The following is a 20,091-nucleotide window of genomic DNA, read 5'->3' on the forward strand; positions in this document are numbered from 1 at the left end:
CCGACTGAGCCACCCAGTGCAATTCTTCATCTCGGAGTGGTAAATTCAAGCCCATGCTGGGTGCAGAGATTACTTAAATATAAAACCTTTTATTAGATTTTTTTTCTTTTTTAAGTAGGCTCCTCACTCGGGTGAAGCCCAACACAGGGCTTGAAATCACAACCCTGGGATCAAGACCTGAGCTAAAATCAAGAGTCAGATATTCAACCAACCGAACCACCCAGGCACCCCCAAAATAAAATCTTAAAAAAATTAAAAGTCTCTCTTGTAGGAGTTATTGGAGCCTTTACGCTAAGGAGCATTGTGACTCTTCAAGAGGAAGTATAATTTAGAGCATGAACATTGAATAGAATAAGAGAGAAACAAGCCCAAGAAAAACTCCTGTAAAAGAAAAGAGACAATCAGAGAAACAAGAATTACTAGGGCAGAATGAGGTCATGGAAGTCAGGGATGGGCAGACTTTCAAGGAGGGAGCGTCAACAATGTTGGATGTTCCAGAGGGTCAAGTAAGGTTTTGACTGAAAATAAGCTGAGAATTTAGAGACTAGTAAATCATGGGTGATACACTGATAGCAAGTTCAGTGGCATGGGAAAGGAACGGTCTGCAGTGGGCTGAACAGTCGGTACCAAAACAGAGACCAATACAGATCACCGACTGAAGAACTTTATGACAGAATCATGGTGAGTTTTTCCCCCCACTGAAATTGTAGAGCCTTGAACATGTGTGTAGCCCAGGATAAGAGAGCTGGCAATGAAAATAAGTTGAAGATAGATAAGGGAGGATGGAACAGAGGACCCAAGGACATGTTATGAGCACAGGTAAGAAACTAGCTTTCAACAGGAGAGGGCTCTTTGGTTCACGATGGAAATTACTAAGGATGAGTATAAATGTGCACAAGTTTGCAGTTCATTTGCCCCACTCCCACACGAGGAAGCTTTTTTTTTTAACAAAGAATTTTTTTATTTAAATTTTATTTTTTTTCTTTTATAGTTTATTGTAAAGTTGGTTTCCATGAAACCCCCAGTGCTCATCCTGATAAATTTTATTTATTTTTGAGAGAGAGAGAACAGGTGCACATGTGAGCAAATGGGGGAGGGACAGAGAGAGAGAGGGAGACAAGAATCCAAAGCAGGCTTCAGGCTCTGAGCTGTCAGCACAGAGCCTCGATGCAGGGCTTGAACTCATGAACCATGAGCTCATGACCTGAGCTGAAGCTGGACACTTAACTGACTGAGCCACCCAGGCGCCCCAAGAGGTCGCTTCTTAAAATACAATCTGATCCTATTTCATTTCCTTCAGCGGCTTCCCCTTGACTTGGGGATGAACACCAAATTCCTTCAAATGGCCTTTCAGAACTGGCTTGTCTTTCCAGCCTCCCCTTCAATCACTGACCCCACAAATCCCATGTTCAAGTCCCTCCAACTCCCAAAGGGGTCCCACCACTTTTTGAACACCGCGGGCATTTGCAATTCTCTGTCCCTGGAGTCCCCTCCCTCCAACACTCCCCTGACAAATGATGAACTTCAATGGACAACTCAATGCTCCACTCAAACGTCATGAAGGTAAAGCCTTCCCCAGCCCTTCTATCCTCCAGGGCCTAGTCAGCTCTCCCTCTATCTGATACAGCAGTTTGTATAAGCCTTTATTACTTTGTTATGACAAACTCTCTTTTACATATCAGGTTCTTCCACTGAATAGTGTTAGGAACATGATGATGTTAGGAACTGTTTGACATGTTTGTACCTACATCATACTTAACACACAATAAGAGATAATTAGATGTCTGTTGTAAACAAAACTGAACGTGTCTTGTCTTAAAATGAGATGTACCAACTTTTTTTTTACCGTATTTTATATATAGTATAAACTATATTTATATAAAGCATAAAATAGATTTTAAATATAGTTTGGGGCGCCTGGCTGGCTCAGTCGGTAGAGCATGTGTGACTCTTGATCTTGGGGTTGTAGGTTTGAGCTCCACCCTGGGTATGGAGATTACTTAAAAATAAAGTCTTTAACAACAACAACAAAAATATATATAGTATAAACGACGTATCTTTGTAATTTAGCACACGACCTGGTACACTAGACTCACAAATACTAGTTAAAATCTAGTATTAGGCTTTAGTTATATTTTAACAATACTTTGACAATAATTAATTTTTCCACAAAAATCTACAAGCAATTTTCACACTGCGGAAATCTAAGCTACCCTCACTATAACTACATATAAAAGGAAAACATGACAAACATATTTTAGTGGCATACGTGTGCACATGCACACATAGGTATTCTTCAGGGCATTCTGTATTATTTTAACATTGTTCTCCCATTTAATTTTTTCTCTCACATCAGCTAAAAGTGAACCTTACAAAGGGAAAAGCTAAAAATAGAATATATATTAAATTTCCTGTCCTCAACTGCCATAAACTGAAGAATTTAACGCAGTAATGAAATACGTGTAATTTGCATCCATTTATTTTAATTGGTTGGTTTTCAGCACTCCCAGAAGCTCTTTCTCTAATAAATTTTTGATGCCCTTTCATTATCCTGGAGCAGACTTTATGGGTACTACATTTTATATGTTCATATATATACATGTAAATATGCGTATATAAAATTTGGGAAACTAAATATAACGTCCCTTTAATGTCAAAGAGAAAAAGAAAATAATTTATAGTAAAATAATATATATTTCAATTTATAAATGTTTGTACATGAATACACGAGAACGACACCATGATGAAGATTTCAGATATCGGCCCTTCTTTACAATGTCACATTGGATTTAGGAGGAACAAGCCTACCGTGGACACTGGAACAGAAGCTTGTATAGTTTAGTTATGTAATAAGCTTGTGCAAAAAAAAATTCTGTTTACAGCTAAATCAGATGGTCATAAAGTCTTCACTTCCGGGAACATTCAGTAAGACGGAGGGAGTCCCTGCAGGGTGAGGGACCCAGGGAAATCCTTTATTTTACAACACTGTCTGGCAGATATTTATTTATTTATCAGATATTTATCAGCTCTGGGCCCTGCCCAGCAGATGTGTAGCGCCCGGCCATCATTGTGACAAAGAGGTCCCCAGACCCCCCACAACACAGCCTGGGGCCTTGGTAGTTCCCCACGGAACTCCTTGAATACAGCTCTCAACTAACAGACACTTGGAATCCGCCGTTACAAACGGAGTGTCCCCCACTTAGCTGAGGTAACATGGCCTATAAAGTCAATTTTTTAAGAGCCTGCGATCTCCCATGTCCCACTGGTGGTATTTGTTCTCACAGGAAAACTACGAAGAAGGTTCTGGAGAGGGCACGGGATTTATTGAGGCCTTTTGGGTGCAGTTTGGGTGGCTTTTCAATTCTGTTATTTTCTCTCTCACCTCTTGATTTTTCATCACTCACTGCCAAAGCTAAGCCCAATATAAGTCTTCCTACTCACAACATGCTGGTTTCGAAGGATAACATTTTTAGCTAAGACACATTTAACCAATTTTGATGATTTAACTGAGATAAGTGAGGTCTCTTAAGTCTTCTTATCTGTCAAGAATAGTATGCCTAAAGATATTTCTTTCCTTTTTTCAGGCATGCACTCCCACACTCTTAAGTGATTTTAGAGCTCTCTGACCCAAATCTTCAATAAAAATCTTTGAAAAAGCAAACATATCATGCAATCACAACCCACTTCTCTTTACCTTCAAAGATGTAACACAGAGACTCATATTAATTAAGCTGCAAGTGCCTGAAGCCTAATTAGGAATCCTGGACTCAACATTCTGAAAGAGTCCCACATATTTTCTGACTGATCCTGTTCCCATGGAAACTAAAGTTGGGCAGCAGGAAAAGACAGAAGAAATTACAAAATGGTACCACAGGAATTAGCTAAAGGAGTTATTCTTTATTTCAAAATAAAGGGAAAAAAGCTTTGTTTCCTATCATCAGATAGCACATAGTAATTTAAAAGGTAATACATAGAAAACATTTAGGAAGGGTGTGATATATGAAAATATTTATTTTTGCTTGGGACAACATTAATGTTTTTCTTTTCATATTAACTTTTAGAAAGCAAGCCAGAAAATTATGGGGACTTTTTCTATTTCCCTTGTAAGTGATCTGTGTTGCTGTCATGTGACTAGATTTGATAATAAATCCCTCAACGATACTGGATGAGCTCATGTTTGAGTATTTTTTCCCAGTTAGGTAAACAATATTTTTCAGATCATGAAATATGTATGACTTACCCTTCAGGTTAATAGTGCTTTGAATTCAATGTGAGTGGTGAATGCAGAAGGCATTTGTACCTGGTAAGAGAAAACTAGACTACAAATATACTAAATGTCAGAAAGCATTTTAATAACATATTAAGATATTTAAGCCATTAACCAGAGCCTACATGGAACACTCAGATTATTTTCTTATTATGACAGAAAACCTTAGTCATTTCTGCAGTGCCCCTGTGGGTTATTGTACGCTGAGTCTAAATCTATACAGGACAGAGGCTCCACTCTCTTGTCCTTGGGACTTGATACTGCCACAGGGAACACCAGAAAAGAGCGCCTCCAATTTCCCCTATAATCTCCTCAACCTTTTACCTATCCTTAGACTTTCCAGTATCCTCATTCCACACACAGAAAAACAAGGGACCTAGAGTCAGCAGGCCTAATTTCTTCAAGTCCTGCCTCTGTGTGTCCCTAAAAATACTCTAAGCCTCTGCTTCTCATTTGTGAAGACTTGATAAAGAAAAAAAAAATAGCTCTAGGTAGCTTACAGGAACGTTAACAGGAAAATTAAGTAATGAAATTCCTGTGAAGTGTTTTGTCAATCGTAAATCCATTCAAATGCAAATTTTTTCTTTTTCAATCCTTCAGGTTAGCCATTACTTCACTTTGATCACCCTTCCTTCTTTCTGGCCTCCAGAAAATAACCGGCTTGGCAAAATTCCTCCCCACTTCCAGGACTTCCATGACGCTGGGGCTGTTGGCCGTCCATTTATTTCCCTGGGCACTTTTTCTTCATTGTCTCTGCTCTTTATATTCCTTAACGGAGCCCGTTCTCCGGAGCTCAGTCCTTTGCCCTAACTAATCAACCTCCATGATTATTCTCCCAGAAAAGTCTTCTCCCTGAGTGAACCGACCTTTCCCTTTCCGTTTACCACGTAAGTACAGGGGACAGGTACAGCCGATTAACACTTTCATCTTCTTTCCAATGCTCTGTAGAGACTTTGTTAGGTGCATATTTTGTTCCCTCCTGATATATACAAAATAATCATTCCTTCTCAATTTAAATACTATGGTTTTTCTGGTTCTTTCAATTTACAAACCGAAATTACGGTTTTGATTTCTTTGATGTCCCCTTCTATTTAATCAACCACTAAATCTTACCAATTTCTATTTTCCTTGTGTTCTGGATTTAACTCTTCCTAAATTTTGGCAGCTGCTACCTTAATCCTGTACCCTATTAGCTAATACCTGGGCTCCTGTCACCTCTTTCCTTCTAAGTCTTTCCTATATAAAAGGCTCAAAATTGTTTACCTTAAATACCTTCAGTTTTCAAAACTTCCAGCCATTCCCTGATGGCCCCTGCATCAAATAGAGACTTTAGGCATAATATACAATCAACTTCATGAGTACCAAGTCATTTCTTGCTCCTTTTCAAAACAAGCTCTGTGTTCTAATCACTAAGAACTCTGAAAGAGGCAATTCAGGTGAAAACATGTTCTCAGAGCCATACAGCATAATTTTATCATCTAAGTATGGTCCATTTTTTCCCCTATTTGAAAGCAGAATATTAAATTATATAGAACTCTACTCATCATTAAATCAAACCTCCTCATTTCACAAATAAGGAAAACAAGATCCAAGTAAAATCGTTTTCCAAAGCCTTACCATAACCAAGAGCCGAAATGACGCCATTTTAGTTCTTTGCACGCCCAAGGCCCGTTTTATTTAGACCATACTCTTTGCTTCCTTGTAAACATGCGGTATTTATGGTTTAAAGTATAAGGAGGTTCTTTGACCCTACAGTAGAGACATTTCACCTGGACTTTTAATTGATGGATCCAACAATGTGCCAATGTCAAATATATTTAGAACCCTAATTTATAAAATTAAACAATTTAAAAAGTGATGGTGATTCTGCCCACCATCCTAGTGAGGGGAAATGTGACTGACATTCTTTCAGGTAAAAGATGAGAATCTGTCATCCTCTGAAAAACCAGTTTATATTCAACACACTCACTGGTGAGATAACTTGACTGTCTAAAAGCAGTGTTTTTGTATCCCATTTCCAAAATTATTTGTCCCTTTATTTTTTAATAATAAGAAATAAATTGCCTCAAACATTCTAGCCCATGTAATGAAAAAGGCCTTTTTTTTTAATGTTTGAGAGAAAGAGAGAGAGTGCGTGCGTGCAGAGGAGAGGCAGAGAGAGAAGGAGAGGGAGAATCCCAAGCAGGCTCCGCACTGTCAGCACAGAGCCTGATGTGGGGCTCGAACTCACCAACTGTGAGATCATGACATGAGCTAAACTAGAGTCTGATACCTAACTGACTGAGACACTCTGGCACCCCAGAAAGCCTTCTTTTAACTGATCTCACCGTTACTCAGCACATTTCAGTATCTTACCACCAAAGATAAGAGTTGAAAGTATGGAAGGTCACAAGCAAAGGAGACATGACTGTTCACATAATTAGGACTCTAAATAAATATAAATCCTATTAGAGGACTATGATGAAGGCTTCCTTCCCCTCTAAAACAAAGAGGGTTTGGGGCACTTGGGTGGCTTAGTCGGTTGAGCGTCTCCCTTTTGCTCAGGTCATAATCTCGCGTTCCTGGGTTCCAGCCCCACATCAGGCTCTGTGCTGACAGCTAGCTCAGAGCCTGGAGCCTGCTTCAGATTTTGTGTCTTCCTCTCTCTCTGACCCTCCCCTGCTCATGCTGTCTCTCTCTCTCTCTCAAAAATAAAATAAAACATTAAAATAAATAAATAAAACACAGAGGGTTAGATGGGGTGGGAGGTGAAGTGAAACTCCCGCCTCCATTAACATCTACATTCTCTTGCTCATGAATTCATGGTTTTTTGGAGTACGTTCTCCTGCATAGAAATAGCTTCTGACATAAATGGCTACAAAGAGAGTGTGCCTAAGCTGCTGACACAGGCTCGGGCTGCCAGGAATGACTACTTCTTTCATTCTTCCCTCACAACCAGTCTTCTCGAAAGAATCCTTACAGCTTTGGAGTCTTCAAGGTTAAAGGAACTCTGGGAAAGTAGGTCCTATCCGGAACTCATTTGGAACTTGATATTAAGTTATTAATGACATGGATTTGAACATTAAATGAATATTTTAGAGCGTGTGAGCAATTCTGAAATGCGCTTGAGTTGGGATGTTAAATGCGGGACATGCCCTTACCCTCTGAGAAAGGGCTGTGCTTCGGAAGAGCCAGAGGGCTCACCAAAGAGGCTTGATTGGACTGCCCTCCATTAAATAAATGCAAGAGAAAACTTCTAAATCTTTAGGAATTTAATCAACTTTTTCACATTCACCTTTCCTTGCCATCGGTCTATGACTGTGACATGCATTCATCTAATGGGTACTTCTACATTTTAGGGAATAAAATATTCAAAGGAAATGAACTGAAAGGTTCACACTACATTATGAAGAAAAATGTAGCTGTTATGCAGATTAACTAATGGACTTTGCTATATAACCCAGGATCTAGGAGTTCAGTTAATGACAGAGCGTTCTGTTTGTGTTAAGGCATTTTCTTTTTCCGTTAGTGTGAAATAGACTAACTGAAAAGGGGGCTATTCAGACAGAATTTGGGTTTCTTTTTTTTTTTTTTTTTTACATTTTTTTAATGCTTTTTATTTATTTTGAGAGAGAGAGAGAGACAGAGTTAGCAAGGGAGGATCAGAGAGAGGGGGAGGCACAGAATCCGAAGCAGGCTCCGGGTTCTGAGCTAGCTGTCAGCACAGAGCCCGATGCAGGGCTCGAACACAGGAACCATGAGATCACAACCTGAGCCGAAGCCGGAAGCTTAACCGACTGAGCCACCCAGGCGCCCCGAATTTGGGTTTCTTATGCTAACCACCCTGGTTAAGGTGTAGAGCTTAAGAGAGCAGATATTTCAAATAGACTCACTTTGGCCTATTTATTCTTCCGTTAAACCATTAAACTCTAAGGTGGATTGTTCAACAAAATCCGGGTGAAGAAAATGAATATTGGACTGGTCTGTGGTAACAGACCAGTCCTTCCACAGACTCCCCGTAGGGGGGGTTGATGAGTCAGGTTGACATGTAATTTTGGTACATATTGCTGAATTTCCCTCCATAGCACATACATCACTACACAGCCCATCAGCAGCGAGAGTGCCTGTTTGCACACAGTTTCAATAGTAGAGTATGCAGATGAGTTCTGTGTCTTTGCTAATCTGGCAGGGAAGAGATGTGATCTCTGTGACAGTTTAATTTGCATTTAAGGGATGTTGAATGCAGTGTCATGTTGGAAGAACTATTACAGTTTTTCTTCTGAGAACTCTCTGGGGTTTGTGTTGTATGTGTACCATTTTTCTATTTTGTTCTTTATATTTTTATTTTCTTTCCATTTTTAGGGCTTATAGGTCAGTGACAATACTGTTTGGTTGAGATTTAAATTGCAGACATCTTTTCTTAATTAGTCATTTGTTGACTTGTGTATGGTTTTTTTCCCCCATGCAGATGTTCTTTTGATATATACTTTATAGAAGAATGTATCCATGCTTTGGGGATTTCGTGGGGGAGGGTGGTGAGTTTATTACTCACTTACATTTAAATCTTTGATCCATTTGGAGTTTATCCTCATGTACATTGTCAGGATAAGATCCATTTTCCCTCAAATGGCTATCCAGTCATAATGATATTTGTTAAGCATTCTCTATGGTTTGAGATGCTAGTATCTTATAGATTAATAGAAAGATAGATCTCACATCTATACTAAATTTCCAAATGAACTTGGGCCAATTTATATTCTGTTCTATTGGTCTGTCAGTCTATTCATGTACCAGTCTCACAGAATTTTAATGATAGAGGTTTTACCAAGGGCTAATATGAGGCCACTTCCACTTCCTTTCTGCCCCAGAGTATTATTATTTTTCATTACCTATTTGTTTGATATTTATTTTATATATGTTTTATAATTAATGTAATATACTGACGCAGAAACACATGTATACAATCCATTACTAAAAAATGTATGTTGGGGCATATGCTTTTTTTTTTAATTTTTTTAAATGTTTTTTATTTGTTTTTGAGAGAGAGAGAGAGACAGCCTGAGCAGGGGAGGGTCAGAGAGAGAGGGAGACACAGAATCAGAAGCAGGCTCCAGGCTCTGAGCTAGCTGTCAGCACAGAGCCCGACGCGGGGCTCGAACCCACGAACCGTGAGATCACGACCTGACTGAAGCCAGATGCTCAACGGACTGAGCCACCCAGGCGCCCCGGGGGATATGCTCTTTTTAAGAGAAGCAGGACATGGAATTTAAAGAAGTCTGAAGGACCAGTGTCCAAGGCAGTGCTTTTCTAACATTTCAACATGCTCATTAGAGTTTCTGGGGGGAGTAGAGTAGAGCTGAATTTCTTAGGATGCATTGAATGCTGGCATTTGCAATAAGACGATACCCTTGGACCTTCTTGATGAGACATCTGGATCCAGAAAAAAACAATTTTCCCTGCTAATAAGCAAGTGTCAAGATCCCACAAGAAGATATGGTTACTGGAGAAGGATGCCTATGAAAGTCATCTTTGGTTTGGAAATAAAGATCACTTTATAAAGCCCCCCTTCCCTTTTATTAAACCTTTACCTACAATGGGACATGATTGTTATGATATCAATTGAGTGGCAAAGAGATTGGGCAGTGAAGGAAAAATCTGGAATCCCTTGGTCCGGAGAGTACTTTTACCACTCTCTAATATTCTGTATTGTGTTTTATTTTAGGTAACTTGTGAGGAGGTATTGTTTGATTCATCTGAGCTTCTAGTCAGGGCTTAGTAATTCAAGGGGAGCTTACGTGTTTTTTTTCTTCTTCTTACAATACAAAGAGGCATCAGGCAATCAGTAAAATTTCTTGAAACTGTCAGGCAGACCAGTCTGTCTATTACCTTATAACTCCAAACTCTCAGGAAACCACAGTTAACAGGGAAGATGGAGTTATAAAAGCAGTGAAGTTATGCATTCATTAAGAAATACTCATTTTACATGTCCTGGACTTTTGTTATTAAAATGTTATTTTAGGGGCACCTTGGTGGCTCAGTCCATTAAGTGCCAAACACTTGATTTCAGCTCAGATCATGATCTCATGGTCATGAGACTGAGCCCTGTGTTGGGCTCCAAGCTGAGTGTGGAGACTGCTTAAGATTCATCCTCTCTCTCCCTCTGCCTATCTCTCCTGCTTGCACTCACTCTGTTTCTCAAAAAAATAAAAAATAAATATTTTAAAATGTAATTTTATGAAGCTGAGAAACAAACATTAAACTCCAGGTTACCTGTTTACATTCAACTAATTACTAGAGAACAATGAGGTGTCAGGCATGAATCTAGACGCTACAGACACAAAGATGTGTTGTCTCTGCCCTTAAGAAACTCACAATGCAGAGAGAACCACATGTAAACATGGTAAGGGCACAGCCTTGTAAGTACCATGAGAACCCAGAACACACTACTATCACTGGGAATGTAATAATATGTAGTAGACTTCAGCTTTGGGGAATGAATGAGTTGGGAGGGTTAAGAGAAGAAGGGAAGGGATTCGGGGAGGAATTGCATTTGGCACATGGAGAAAATTTCAAGGACAACAGAACAGCAGAGAAGATGGTTAGGAAGGAGAAACACTGTATCCAAAATGGCATAGCTGTTCACTCCCTAACCCACACAGGGCACAAAAGCACTTGATTGTTCTGGGATGCAAAGCATTGCATGGAGCCAAAGTGCAATGATCCAGGGCTCCAATCAGCTTACGTAGAATTTTTATCCTATTACTTTATGACATAGCCAACTGCATGTTTAGATTATTGGACAGATAGACACTTGTGTTACTGTTTGTGCTACTGTGGGAGTTCTTACTTCTGATTAGAATCCATTCCTATTTGATAGTGCCTTTCGAGTATTTTTTAAAACAGGAGCATGATTCTCCCTTTACAAATTTAGCACTTTCCCGGTAGCTCAACATGTTCTCTTTATATTTGTGGTCATTACCTCTTTTTTGGTCTCTTTTAAAAATAGCATGAGTTTGCACTTGTCTGTAAGTCTTTGTTAGTGCTGGTGTCATTTTTCTCTGGGCGTTGGCCTTTACACTTTTTTTGGACTTTTTCATTGCATTTGAGTTGGAATTTTTCCCTCCCGAGATTTGGTCACTGGTCTGGGAATGTATCTCCCTCTGTTTTGTTACATTCACTTTGTGTCACTACTTACTTTTGTTGGTTTGCTGTATTTTACCTTAAGGAATTTATTTTTACCCTTAAGGATTTTAAAGGCCTCTGTGAGATGCTATCATGAATCCTGTTTGTGCAAGTAGCTTTGGGTGGTGGCTTCATTACTAGTAAAAATAAAGCTTTGTAGGAAGTCACAGAGTATCATACATAACATGATTTGGTTTGTTGGGAGGGCAGAACAAGAAGCATAGTAAATTTTTATTTTTATTTTTTATTATTTAAAATTTTTTAACATTTATTTTTGAGAGACAGAGTCAGAGCATGAGTGGGGGAGGGGCAAAGAGAGGGGGAGACACAGGATCTGCAGCAGGCTTCAGGCTCTGAGCTGTCAGCACAAAGCCCGACATGGGGCTTGAACCCACAAACCGTGAGACCAGGACCTGAGCCAAAGTTGGAGGTTCAACTGACTGAGCCACCCAGGTGCCTAATTTTTTTTTTTTAATTTTGACATTTTGTTTTTAAAGAAAGGCATGTTCTTATATGCTGGATCTATATTTTTCCCCATATAGTTTGTGGAACTATATGCAACAACTCTTTAAGTGGGTTATCTGTGTGGACTGGACTAGAAGTCGGGTGGGGGGGGTGCTGGAGAGTTATTTTTCATCTTATAACTTTCCTGTACTGTTTGAACTTACCATATACATACACTGTTTTTAGTTAAACGTGTAAGCAAATGCATTCAACAGTGATCTATTTTTGTCTTTGATTATGGGCATAAAAATGTATTTAGCAAGTTTTTACAGTGTGGGCAAAGCTAAGACTAAAAAGAGCAGGTGACTGTTTTGACAAAATGAGAGTGAGTGAACTAGAAACACCCAGAATAATGGAGTAAGACCAGGTCAGGCTTTTTCACTCTTCACCAGCATAAAAACAACTCAGTCCCAAACTGTCCCTGTGAAAAGTTTGGAAAACTGAAAGAGAACAGAAAATCTAATGAAACAAATAAAAACTTGATGACACTGACATAAGAAAGAAAGAGAGAAAAGGCAAAAATTGTTAGCTAAGGATCACAAGGATTCTTGCTTAGGGCTTTTTGAGCCAAGGCCATGGAAAACTAAGAGTGTACCTCTGAGAACACTTTCATGGGACCAGGTCCAGGTGTTCTTTGCTTCTCTGTTCATAAAATGTAGGAATAATTCAAACTATAGAACATTTCCAATCTACTCACTGGCCTAAAGGTCCCAAGAGCAGGATCTTGTTGTCCTGTTAGCAGGTATTCATTTGCGCACACACATCTCTCCCTCTCTCTCTCCCCACCCTTAACTCTTTCTGTGTCTGCCTCAGATGTCATACCCTCACATACTTAGTAACACAGAAGGCTACCTTCTCCCTATGAAATGCAATCCAATCACCCTTCCAAGATGGCAACATAGGAAATATGTAAAACAATACTGAAAGAAGACAATCCCAGGGGTGGGAAAGAGAATAACATTGAAAAATGATAAATCGTAGCCCCCCAAAGCTACTGTTTCATGCTTGGATGTTGGGAATTGAACAGAAACTTGGAAACATTTGCAGCATACACAATTTTTAAAAATCCCTTAAAAACCAATGAGCAATTTTTTTTTCCCTCAAATCCCTGATTAAATTCAATTAACTACATTTCAGATGTAAAACAATTTTCTGCGGGTGTGTGGGTTCGGCTCTGGGCTTTGTGCAGCAAAGCCAAGGGCGGCAGAAAGAATTACTCAAGACTCCATGCAAGTCAAGAGTGATGAGAAGGAGGCTAAGGGAAGTGTCCCCGAGCTGCTCTCAAGCTCCCATTTTTATTTGGCATACATCAAAGGGAAGACATTGCATCATTTGTCAGTGGCTATGTGCCCATAAAAACATATGGGAAGCCCATGCTTCCCAAGACTACAAAAGAGCAGATGCCGAAAGCAGGGTGGAGGACAAGATAAGATATAAGATAGGATATTCCATAGATGACATGGTCTAAGGAATTCATGAGCACAGGTAAGATCTGTCTCCTATATACTATTAATTAGATACCGGTCAGTTGTTTTCAGCAGGGCTAGAAAGCAGTGTAATGTGTTTCCTATAATGTCCTTAACCAGGACACAGCTATTTGATTTCCCACATGGGAGAATATGCATGTCTAACTATATGTGTACATGAATAGATTTCAAGAAGCCGTATTAAGGAAATATCGATGAAGTAACAGGCTGGACCACTCCAAGAATATCTAACTGGGTTCCTCACTTCAACTTCCCATCCACTCACCCTCCCCATTCTCATTACTCCATCCAACATGTTCTCTTTGAAATGCATATCTAACTAATATTCAGTGATTAAAAACCTTTAATGGTTTCTCCAGGTTTTTAGGATAAATTCAGAATTCTAAATATGTCCCACAAGGCCCTCCGCCACCTGGGCGCTGCCTTCTGCCCTCACCTCTCCTCCACGTTCTGGCCGTCAGGAATTTCTTGCATTTCTTGTTTGCTCTGGCCCAAGCACCTCTAGGCAACATTGTTCCCTCCATATCTGAAATGGTCTCCACACCCACTTTAACTTGCCTAGAATATTCTTTTCATGGAGATAGATACACAGATGTGTATACATGTGTATTTTGTAATAAAAGTTAAAAAGACACATTTAAAAAAATTCTTCAAATAATGAAAGCCAATGAAACAAACTGTTTAAACTCGTTTTATACTTAGGAAACATCCTATTGTTTGTGTTTAGATAGAACTCTGATAAATGTAGGAAATCCATTATAAATGATTACATGAATGTTGAACTCCACTGTCTGCAAATGTTGTCGGCAATAACTAACAGTTGTCTAAAGTGTGCTAAACATGTGTACACATTTCATTTTCCCTATGCCTCTGGGAAGTAAGTCTATTATTGGGATTATCGCCTGTACAGATGGATAAACTGACACACACAGAAATCAAATAATTTGTACAAGGTCATACAGTTAGTTAGTAAATGAACATAGAGCCCAGAGCATGTGTTCATTACTGCTACAGTACGTGATCTGAAATATAATGCAAAAAATACAGTTCTATATTGCTATGCATTATAATTTAAAGGTAAAAGTCACAGAGGCTCCTGGTGGCTCTGTGGGTTGAGCGTCTGACTTCGGCTCAGGTCATGATCCCGCAGTCCATGAGTTCGAGCCCTGTGTCAGGCTCTGTGCTGACAGCTCAGAGCCTAGAGCCTGCTTCAGATTCTGTGACTCCCTCTCCCTCTACCCCTCCCCTGCTTGCACTCTGTCTCTTTCTCAAAAATAACCAAACATTAAAAAATAAATTAAAAATAAATAACAAATAAAGGTAAACGTTACAGTTGTTCCATGGATCTAGAATCTTCTTGGCTACAACAATGGTTACACTGTTACGGTGCACATCCTAACTTGGCTTGGTGGGATGGTCTCCCAGACGTCTACATCTCCACCCCAGGAATCTGTAAACATGTTACCTTACGTGGTAAATAGGAATTAAGATTGGAGATGGAATTAAAGTTGCTAACCAGTCAACTTTGGGATGGACATTATTCTGGAGAACCCAGGTGGAACCAATGTAAGTGTAATGGAAATTTTAAGAGGAAGAGGGAGGCAGAAGAGAGAGACCAGGTTTATGACAGCCTGGCACTGCTATCTTTGAAGTGAAAGATGGGGCCATGAGGCAGTGGCCTCTTGAGGCTGGAAAAAAAGCTTGGAAGCAGATCCTCCCCTAGAATTTCCAGAAGATAAGCTGCCCTTTGCGTACTTTGATTTTACTTTTTTAATGTTTATTTACTTTTGAGAGGGGGAGAAAAACAGTGTGAGTGGAGGTGGTGAGAGAGAGAGAGACACAGAATCCGAAGCAGGCTCTAGGCTCTGAGCCGTCAGCACAGAGCCCGACTCGGGGCTCGAACTCATGAACCATATGAGCGTAACCTGAGCTGAAGTCAGAGTTATGCTTAACCAACCGAGCCACCCAGGCACCTCAAGCAAACTGGGATTTTAGCCCTGGGAGGCCTATTTCAGACTTCTGGCCTCTAGAACTTGAAGATAATAAATCTGTGTTGTATTATTTGTGGTCATTTGTTTCTGCAGCAATAGGAAACTAACACAGCTGGGTTGTTTCTGAGTCCTGGGCATGTTAAGAGTTACACCTCCCAAGAAAACAGTACCCGGTTTTAAGTTTTCTTTCTCTGCTTTTGCCAAAGAAAGCACTTGACCTACATTCTGATTCCACTTTTCTATCCTCGCCTCCATCTTCCTCAAAGCATCAATCTGGCAATACCGGAGTACGGACTACACAGTGTTATGGGATGAAAAGGTTATTTTAAATAATGGTCTTTACAGAGATATTCTTGTCCAACTTCAACAAACACAGCAGCGACAGCCTGTTCAAAACATCTTCTCCACCAGGGCCGGCAGGAGGAAACCATTGTAATAGAAAATGGGTAGAGCAAACATAGGTAAATTTACATAGCTCCTCTCATTAAACTGCTCTGGGGGAAAGATAAAGGAGTGTTCTCGGCCACGGGAACTTATTGTTCTCTTTAGGCTGACTTTCTGTTTTAGACGTCTTTCTGAATGTCATTTCTGTCTTAGTCTTAAAACAGTTATCAGGTCTACCAGCAAGCCCATTTGACCTTTATGTTCATCAAATAATTAAGACCATGCCAGAATGGAGGCAGTTCCCCTCCACAAATTGATTATAATGCTTTGTTCTTAATACTGTTTACAGAGGGCAGGATTTTCCTGGCACTAGTCCCCTGGCATGCTGTTTTGGGTCAGTTCCACCACTGGGGCAGAACCTTGTGCTTTTGCAGAAGATCCAGATTTCTCCCCGCTCTACAGTCCTTATCAGTTGATGAGAGACTACAGACTCAGGCCAAGTTGCCTGGCTTCGGTTCCAGTCCAGATTTGAGGACCAACAGCTAAGAACCATGTAGTGTTAAGAAGAGCACGCTGCTCTCATTCACATTTAACCCCTTGGCTTAAATGCCACCTCAGAGAAATCTGGCACCTCTCCGATCTAGAATTAGGGCTTCATGATGTATATTACAGTCATTAATCCCATCCATCCATTTCTTTCACTTATTCCACTTCATTCTCTTCATATCTGATGAATACGTATCTATTTACACTTACTATTAGCCAGGCACTGTGCTTAACACTGTACGTACGCAGTGGTGGGCAAACATGAAGAAATTCCTCCCTTCGTGGAGTTCCGATTTTAATGGTAAAGAAAAATATAGTTCCACTCAAACATACAAATAAGTGTCCATATATCAACAGGTACACTGAAATCATAGTTTAAATAACAGCAGCAACCACAAAAATCTTCCAGACTACTAAGAGATGAGAATATGGACAAAGAGAAATGAAAGAATGGAATAAGCATGATATCCTATATGAAAGGATCAGGGATAAAGAGGTGGTACAGTTGTATTTGAGGTGGATATTAAGAAGATGAGTATATAATTAGAGCATAAGAAACCCAAAAAGTCTTTTCCTGAATGAAGACAGTGGAAAGGGTTCAGCGCTTGGATCCAAAAAGAGAGAAGACCAATAATCTAGGGAACATATTCTCAGATCCTCAAATCCCAGTTTCATTTATTTCCAGCCTCATAAATGAGCGTTCCTGAGCCCTGAGGGGTCATTATCTGTAAGCTGAAGATACGTTCTGTCTTGTGTGTTTTTGAGAACTTAAAAAGAGAATATTCCAGAAAGTCCTTGGAACAGTGTCTGATATATATACATAGCCTGCAATACCCAGGATCTGGAATGGACTGTGGAGTGAAACTTAGCCCTGAAGAAGATTCTTATTTTTCAGCAACACTGATAGCATTTTGGTTTCTGATAGCATGTTGGTTTCTGATAGCATTCTCCAATAAAAGGACCCAGGGCTCCTGAGAGAAATGGCTGATCCTAGGGCTAGAGCAGGAAATATACAAGATCAGCCTGAAGCAGTCTGTGTTACCAGAAAGTAAGGAAACCCTAAAAACAAACAAAAATGCACATATATATTTATACAATGATGGGCTCATGTCCTCATGTCAAAGGACAGAGAAACCACTGAAAGAAGTCTCAAAGGCCAAAGCTGGAAGAATTTTAGCACTAAAATCAAATCATATTAGACTGTAATCCAAAGTATAAAATAAATATTCACAAGCCCATCCTGATGTAGAAATCCTGAGAAAACATCAGGAAAATACCCACTAAGGGGCATTTTACACCAGTAGTCCTCAATCTTGACAAGGTAATAAAAAAACAAGGGAAGTCTGAGGAACTATCAAAGCTAAGAGGCTAAAGAAACATGACTACTAAATGTAATATGGCATCTTTGAATGAGATCCTGAAATAAGAAAGGACACCAGGTAATAATGAAAGAAATCTGAACAAAGTGTGGACTTTAGTTAACAATAACTACCAAAATTTTTTCATTAACTATTACAAACGTATCATACTAATGTAAAATATTAATAAAAGGAGAAAGTGGATGTGGTATGTATGGGAACTCTCCATACTATCTTCACAATATTTCTTTAAATCTACTGTTATAAAATAAAAAAGTTAATTAAGAAAAAAAACAAGAGCAGAAAACATTCTTGCAATGCCAAACCTTTAAGCATCCTAGGAACAATACAGAAAAGATGCCCACACACAGCAAATTATTCCTCCCTTAGAGTCAGGGTTAGAAGAGCCAATGGTTAGATTTAATCACAGCCTGAAGAAGAGGTTATTCTGCTCATCTGACCACTGAATAAGAATAGCAGAGTGCAACCATTTTCTCTGTTTTTAATTAGTGACAACTCTAAAGTCAGTCTTTTTTCATTTGAAGTTTAGGACCGCCAACAAAACACATAACTTTCCCAGAGTTTTGTTACAATTGCTCCAGCCCGTCTCTTTGTTGCCCTTCTTCATTACTGCATTGCTTTTGTGTGTTCAACACCTGATACCAATTGAGATTTCAAAATTGCATAATGGTTGTATTGTGAAGCCTTGCCTTCCGGGTCTGATTTTCTATAATATAGATCAGAGCAAGCCCCTTCCCTGAGTCGGCTGGCAGGTTCCTCCCCCAGGAACAAAGCTCACATCACGTTGAGTTCAGCAAAACTCACTCTGGCAGTCAGAGCGTGGGAAAAAAAAGTCATTGTATCATGGTATTAGACACTCATCCAGCGGGTTATTTTAAATAGTATGTTACCAAAACTTGAATGGCCACAATAACCCATTCTGCTTTTAAAAAGAGAAAAAAATAAGCAAAGTAAAAGGAGGAGTGCTTAAGATCTATTGCAATTTCCTCCATTTTCCTAAAAAGTTAACGCCAAGAAAACAAAATAATAGGAAACGTTCCAGGAATTTTAAATCTCATGAGGCCAGAATCCGTGAAAATCCTGTTTAGAACCATCCCGTGAAATTGGCTTTGGGATGTCCTCCCGCTACTCGTTCATTCAGCTTCCGAATCTTTCGAACAATCGTGCCGCTGGAAGTCCCCTGAGGACACAACACAGCAGCTGGCCGAGTCCCCAGACCCGACTTCCCGAACCGAATGTGGACGTGCAGGTGGAGCGGATAAAAGTCATTCTGGCTCAGCAGCCACGCGTTCTAATCCGCTGCCCCACAAGCGCACTGCATTGCACCCAGACAGTTGGGAGCCTCCGAAACCAAGAAAAACTCTAACCCTACCCCCTTCTCTGGTACTTAAGAGGGCGGTCAGCGCCTGCCTCCCGGTGATGCCATCTTGAGATCTTTCGCATCTTAGAAGTGACTGAGTTTTGCATTCCGTTCGCGTCCCTGGGTCTCAGAGAACTTACCCCAACTTTGCAAGAGGAGGACTGCCTGCTGGTGTGGACTCTTAATTTTCTTGAACCAGAACTGGCAAAATCAGATGCTATTTACAATAAACCGAAGATCCCCGCCCGCACCCGCCCGCACCCCGATCCCCGCTCGCTGGGGACCGCGCCAGACGCCCCCCCGCGGCACACGCGCGCAGCCCAGGGCGCGGGAGACGGCCGTCGGCGCGCGCCGGGTGCCGGGGCTGGAGGTCCGGGTGGGGGGGACAGCGATGCCAGCACGCGTGAGCGGAAGGGTGGAGGTACCCCAGCGACTTACAGCCCAGGGCGACCACCAGGTAGCGCAGCAGCAGCAGCAGGAGGCGGTGGCGGCTCCTCCTCGCCATCTTCCCGGGATCCGAGCTGGCTGCGCCTCGGAAGCGGAGGGTCCCGGCGACCGGAGCGCGGGAGGCCCGGGCCGGGGAGGGGGAGGGGGGCGAGATGGGGGGGTTGGAGCTGGGGGTTGAACTCCTGGGGCAAGAGAGGAGGAGAGGCTCGCTCCAGGGAGACCCGGGGAGCGATGGGCGGACCCCGGTGGATGTCAGCTTCCCCCTGCGGGGGGCGCCTTCTCAGCCGGCTGCCTAAGGGCAGGTCTGGCTTGGCGGAGGACTGGGTCGGGGGTCTGGGCTGTTCCTTTTGTGCGTGGAGGGTGGGAGCGGGAGGAGAGTGGATGCCGGACGAGGTGTGGGCTGGGTCCTAATGAGGGGGCAGGAGGAGGCGCGGAGCGGAAGGGAAGCCCCGGCGGGCGTCCCCCCGCCCCCGCGCCGCCGGGATTGATCGGCTTTGTGTCTGGTCCCGCGCGGGGGCTGCCAGCTGTCCCCGGGGTGAGGAGCCAGCGGGGCGGGAGGCGCTGG

At 41.2% G+C, this 20,091-nt stretch overlaps 1 protein-coding gene across 2 annotated transcripts in view; it reads right to left on the minus strand.

The window, feature by feature from the left end:
• The window catches only part of JAM2 (junctional adhesion molecule 2), a 63,513-nt gene extending 43,452 nt beyond the window's left edge, over positions 1–20,061 (minus strand). For both annotated transcript variants that reach the window (XR_003908548.1, XM_029939110.1), the window contains exon 1: positions 19,518–20,061. Coding sequence is in view for 1 of the 2 variants with exons in the window: in XM_029939110.1 (XP_029794970.1) it covers positions 19,518–19,584 (67 nt within the window). In the remaining variant the exon portion in view is untranslated. The remainder of the gene's footprint in view (positions 1–19,517) is intronic.
• Between the last annotated feature and the right edge of the window lie 30 nt (positions 20,062–20,091).

This window comes from Suricata suricatta, chromosome 5 (genome assembly GCF_006229205.1).
Source record: "Suricata suricatta isolate VVHF042 chromosome 5, meerkat_22Aug2017_6uvM2_HiC, whole genome shotgun sequence".
Taxonomy (NCBI): Eukaryota; Metazoa; Chordata; class Mammalia; order Carnivora; family Herpestidae; genus Suricata; species Suricata suricatta.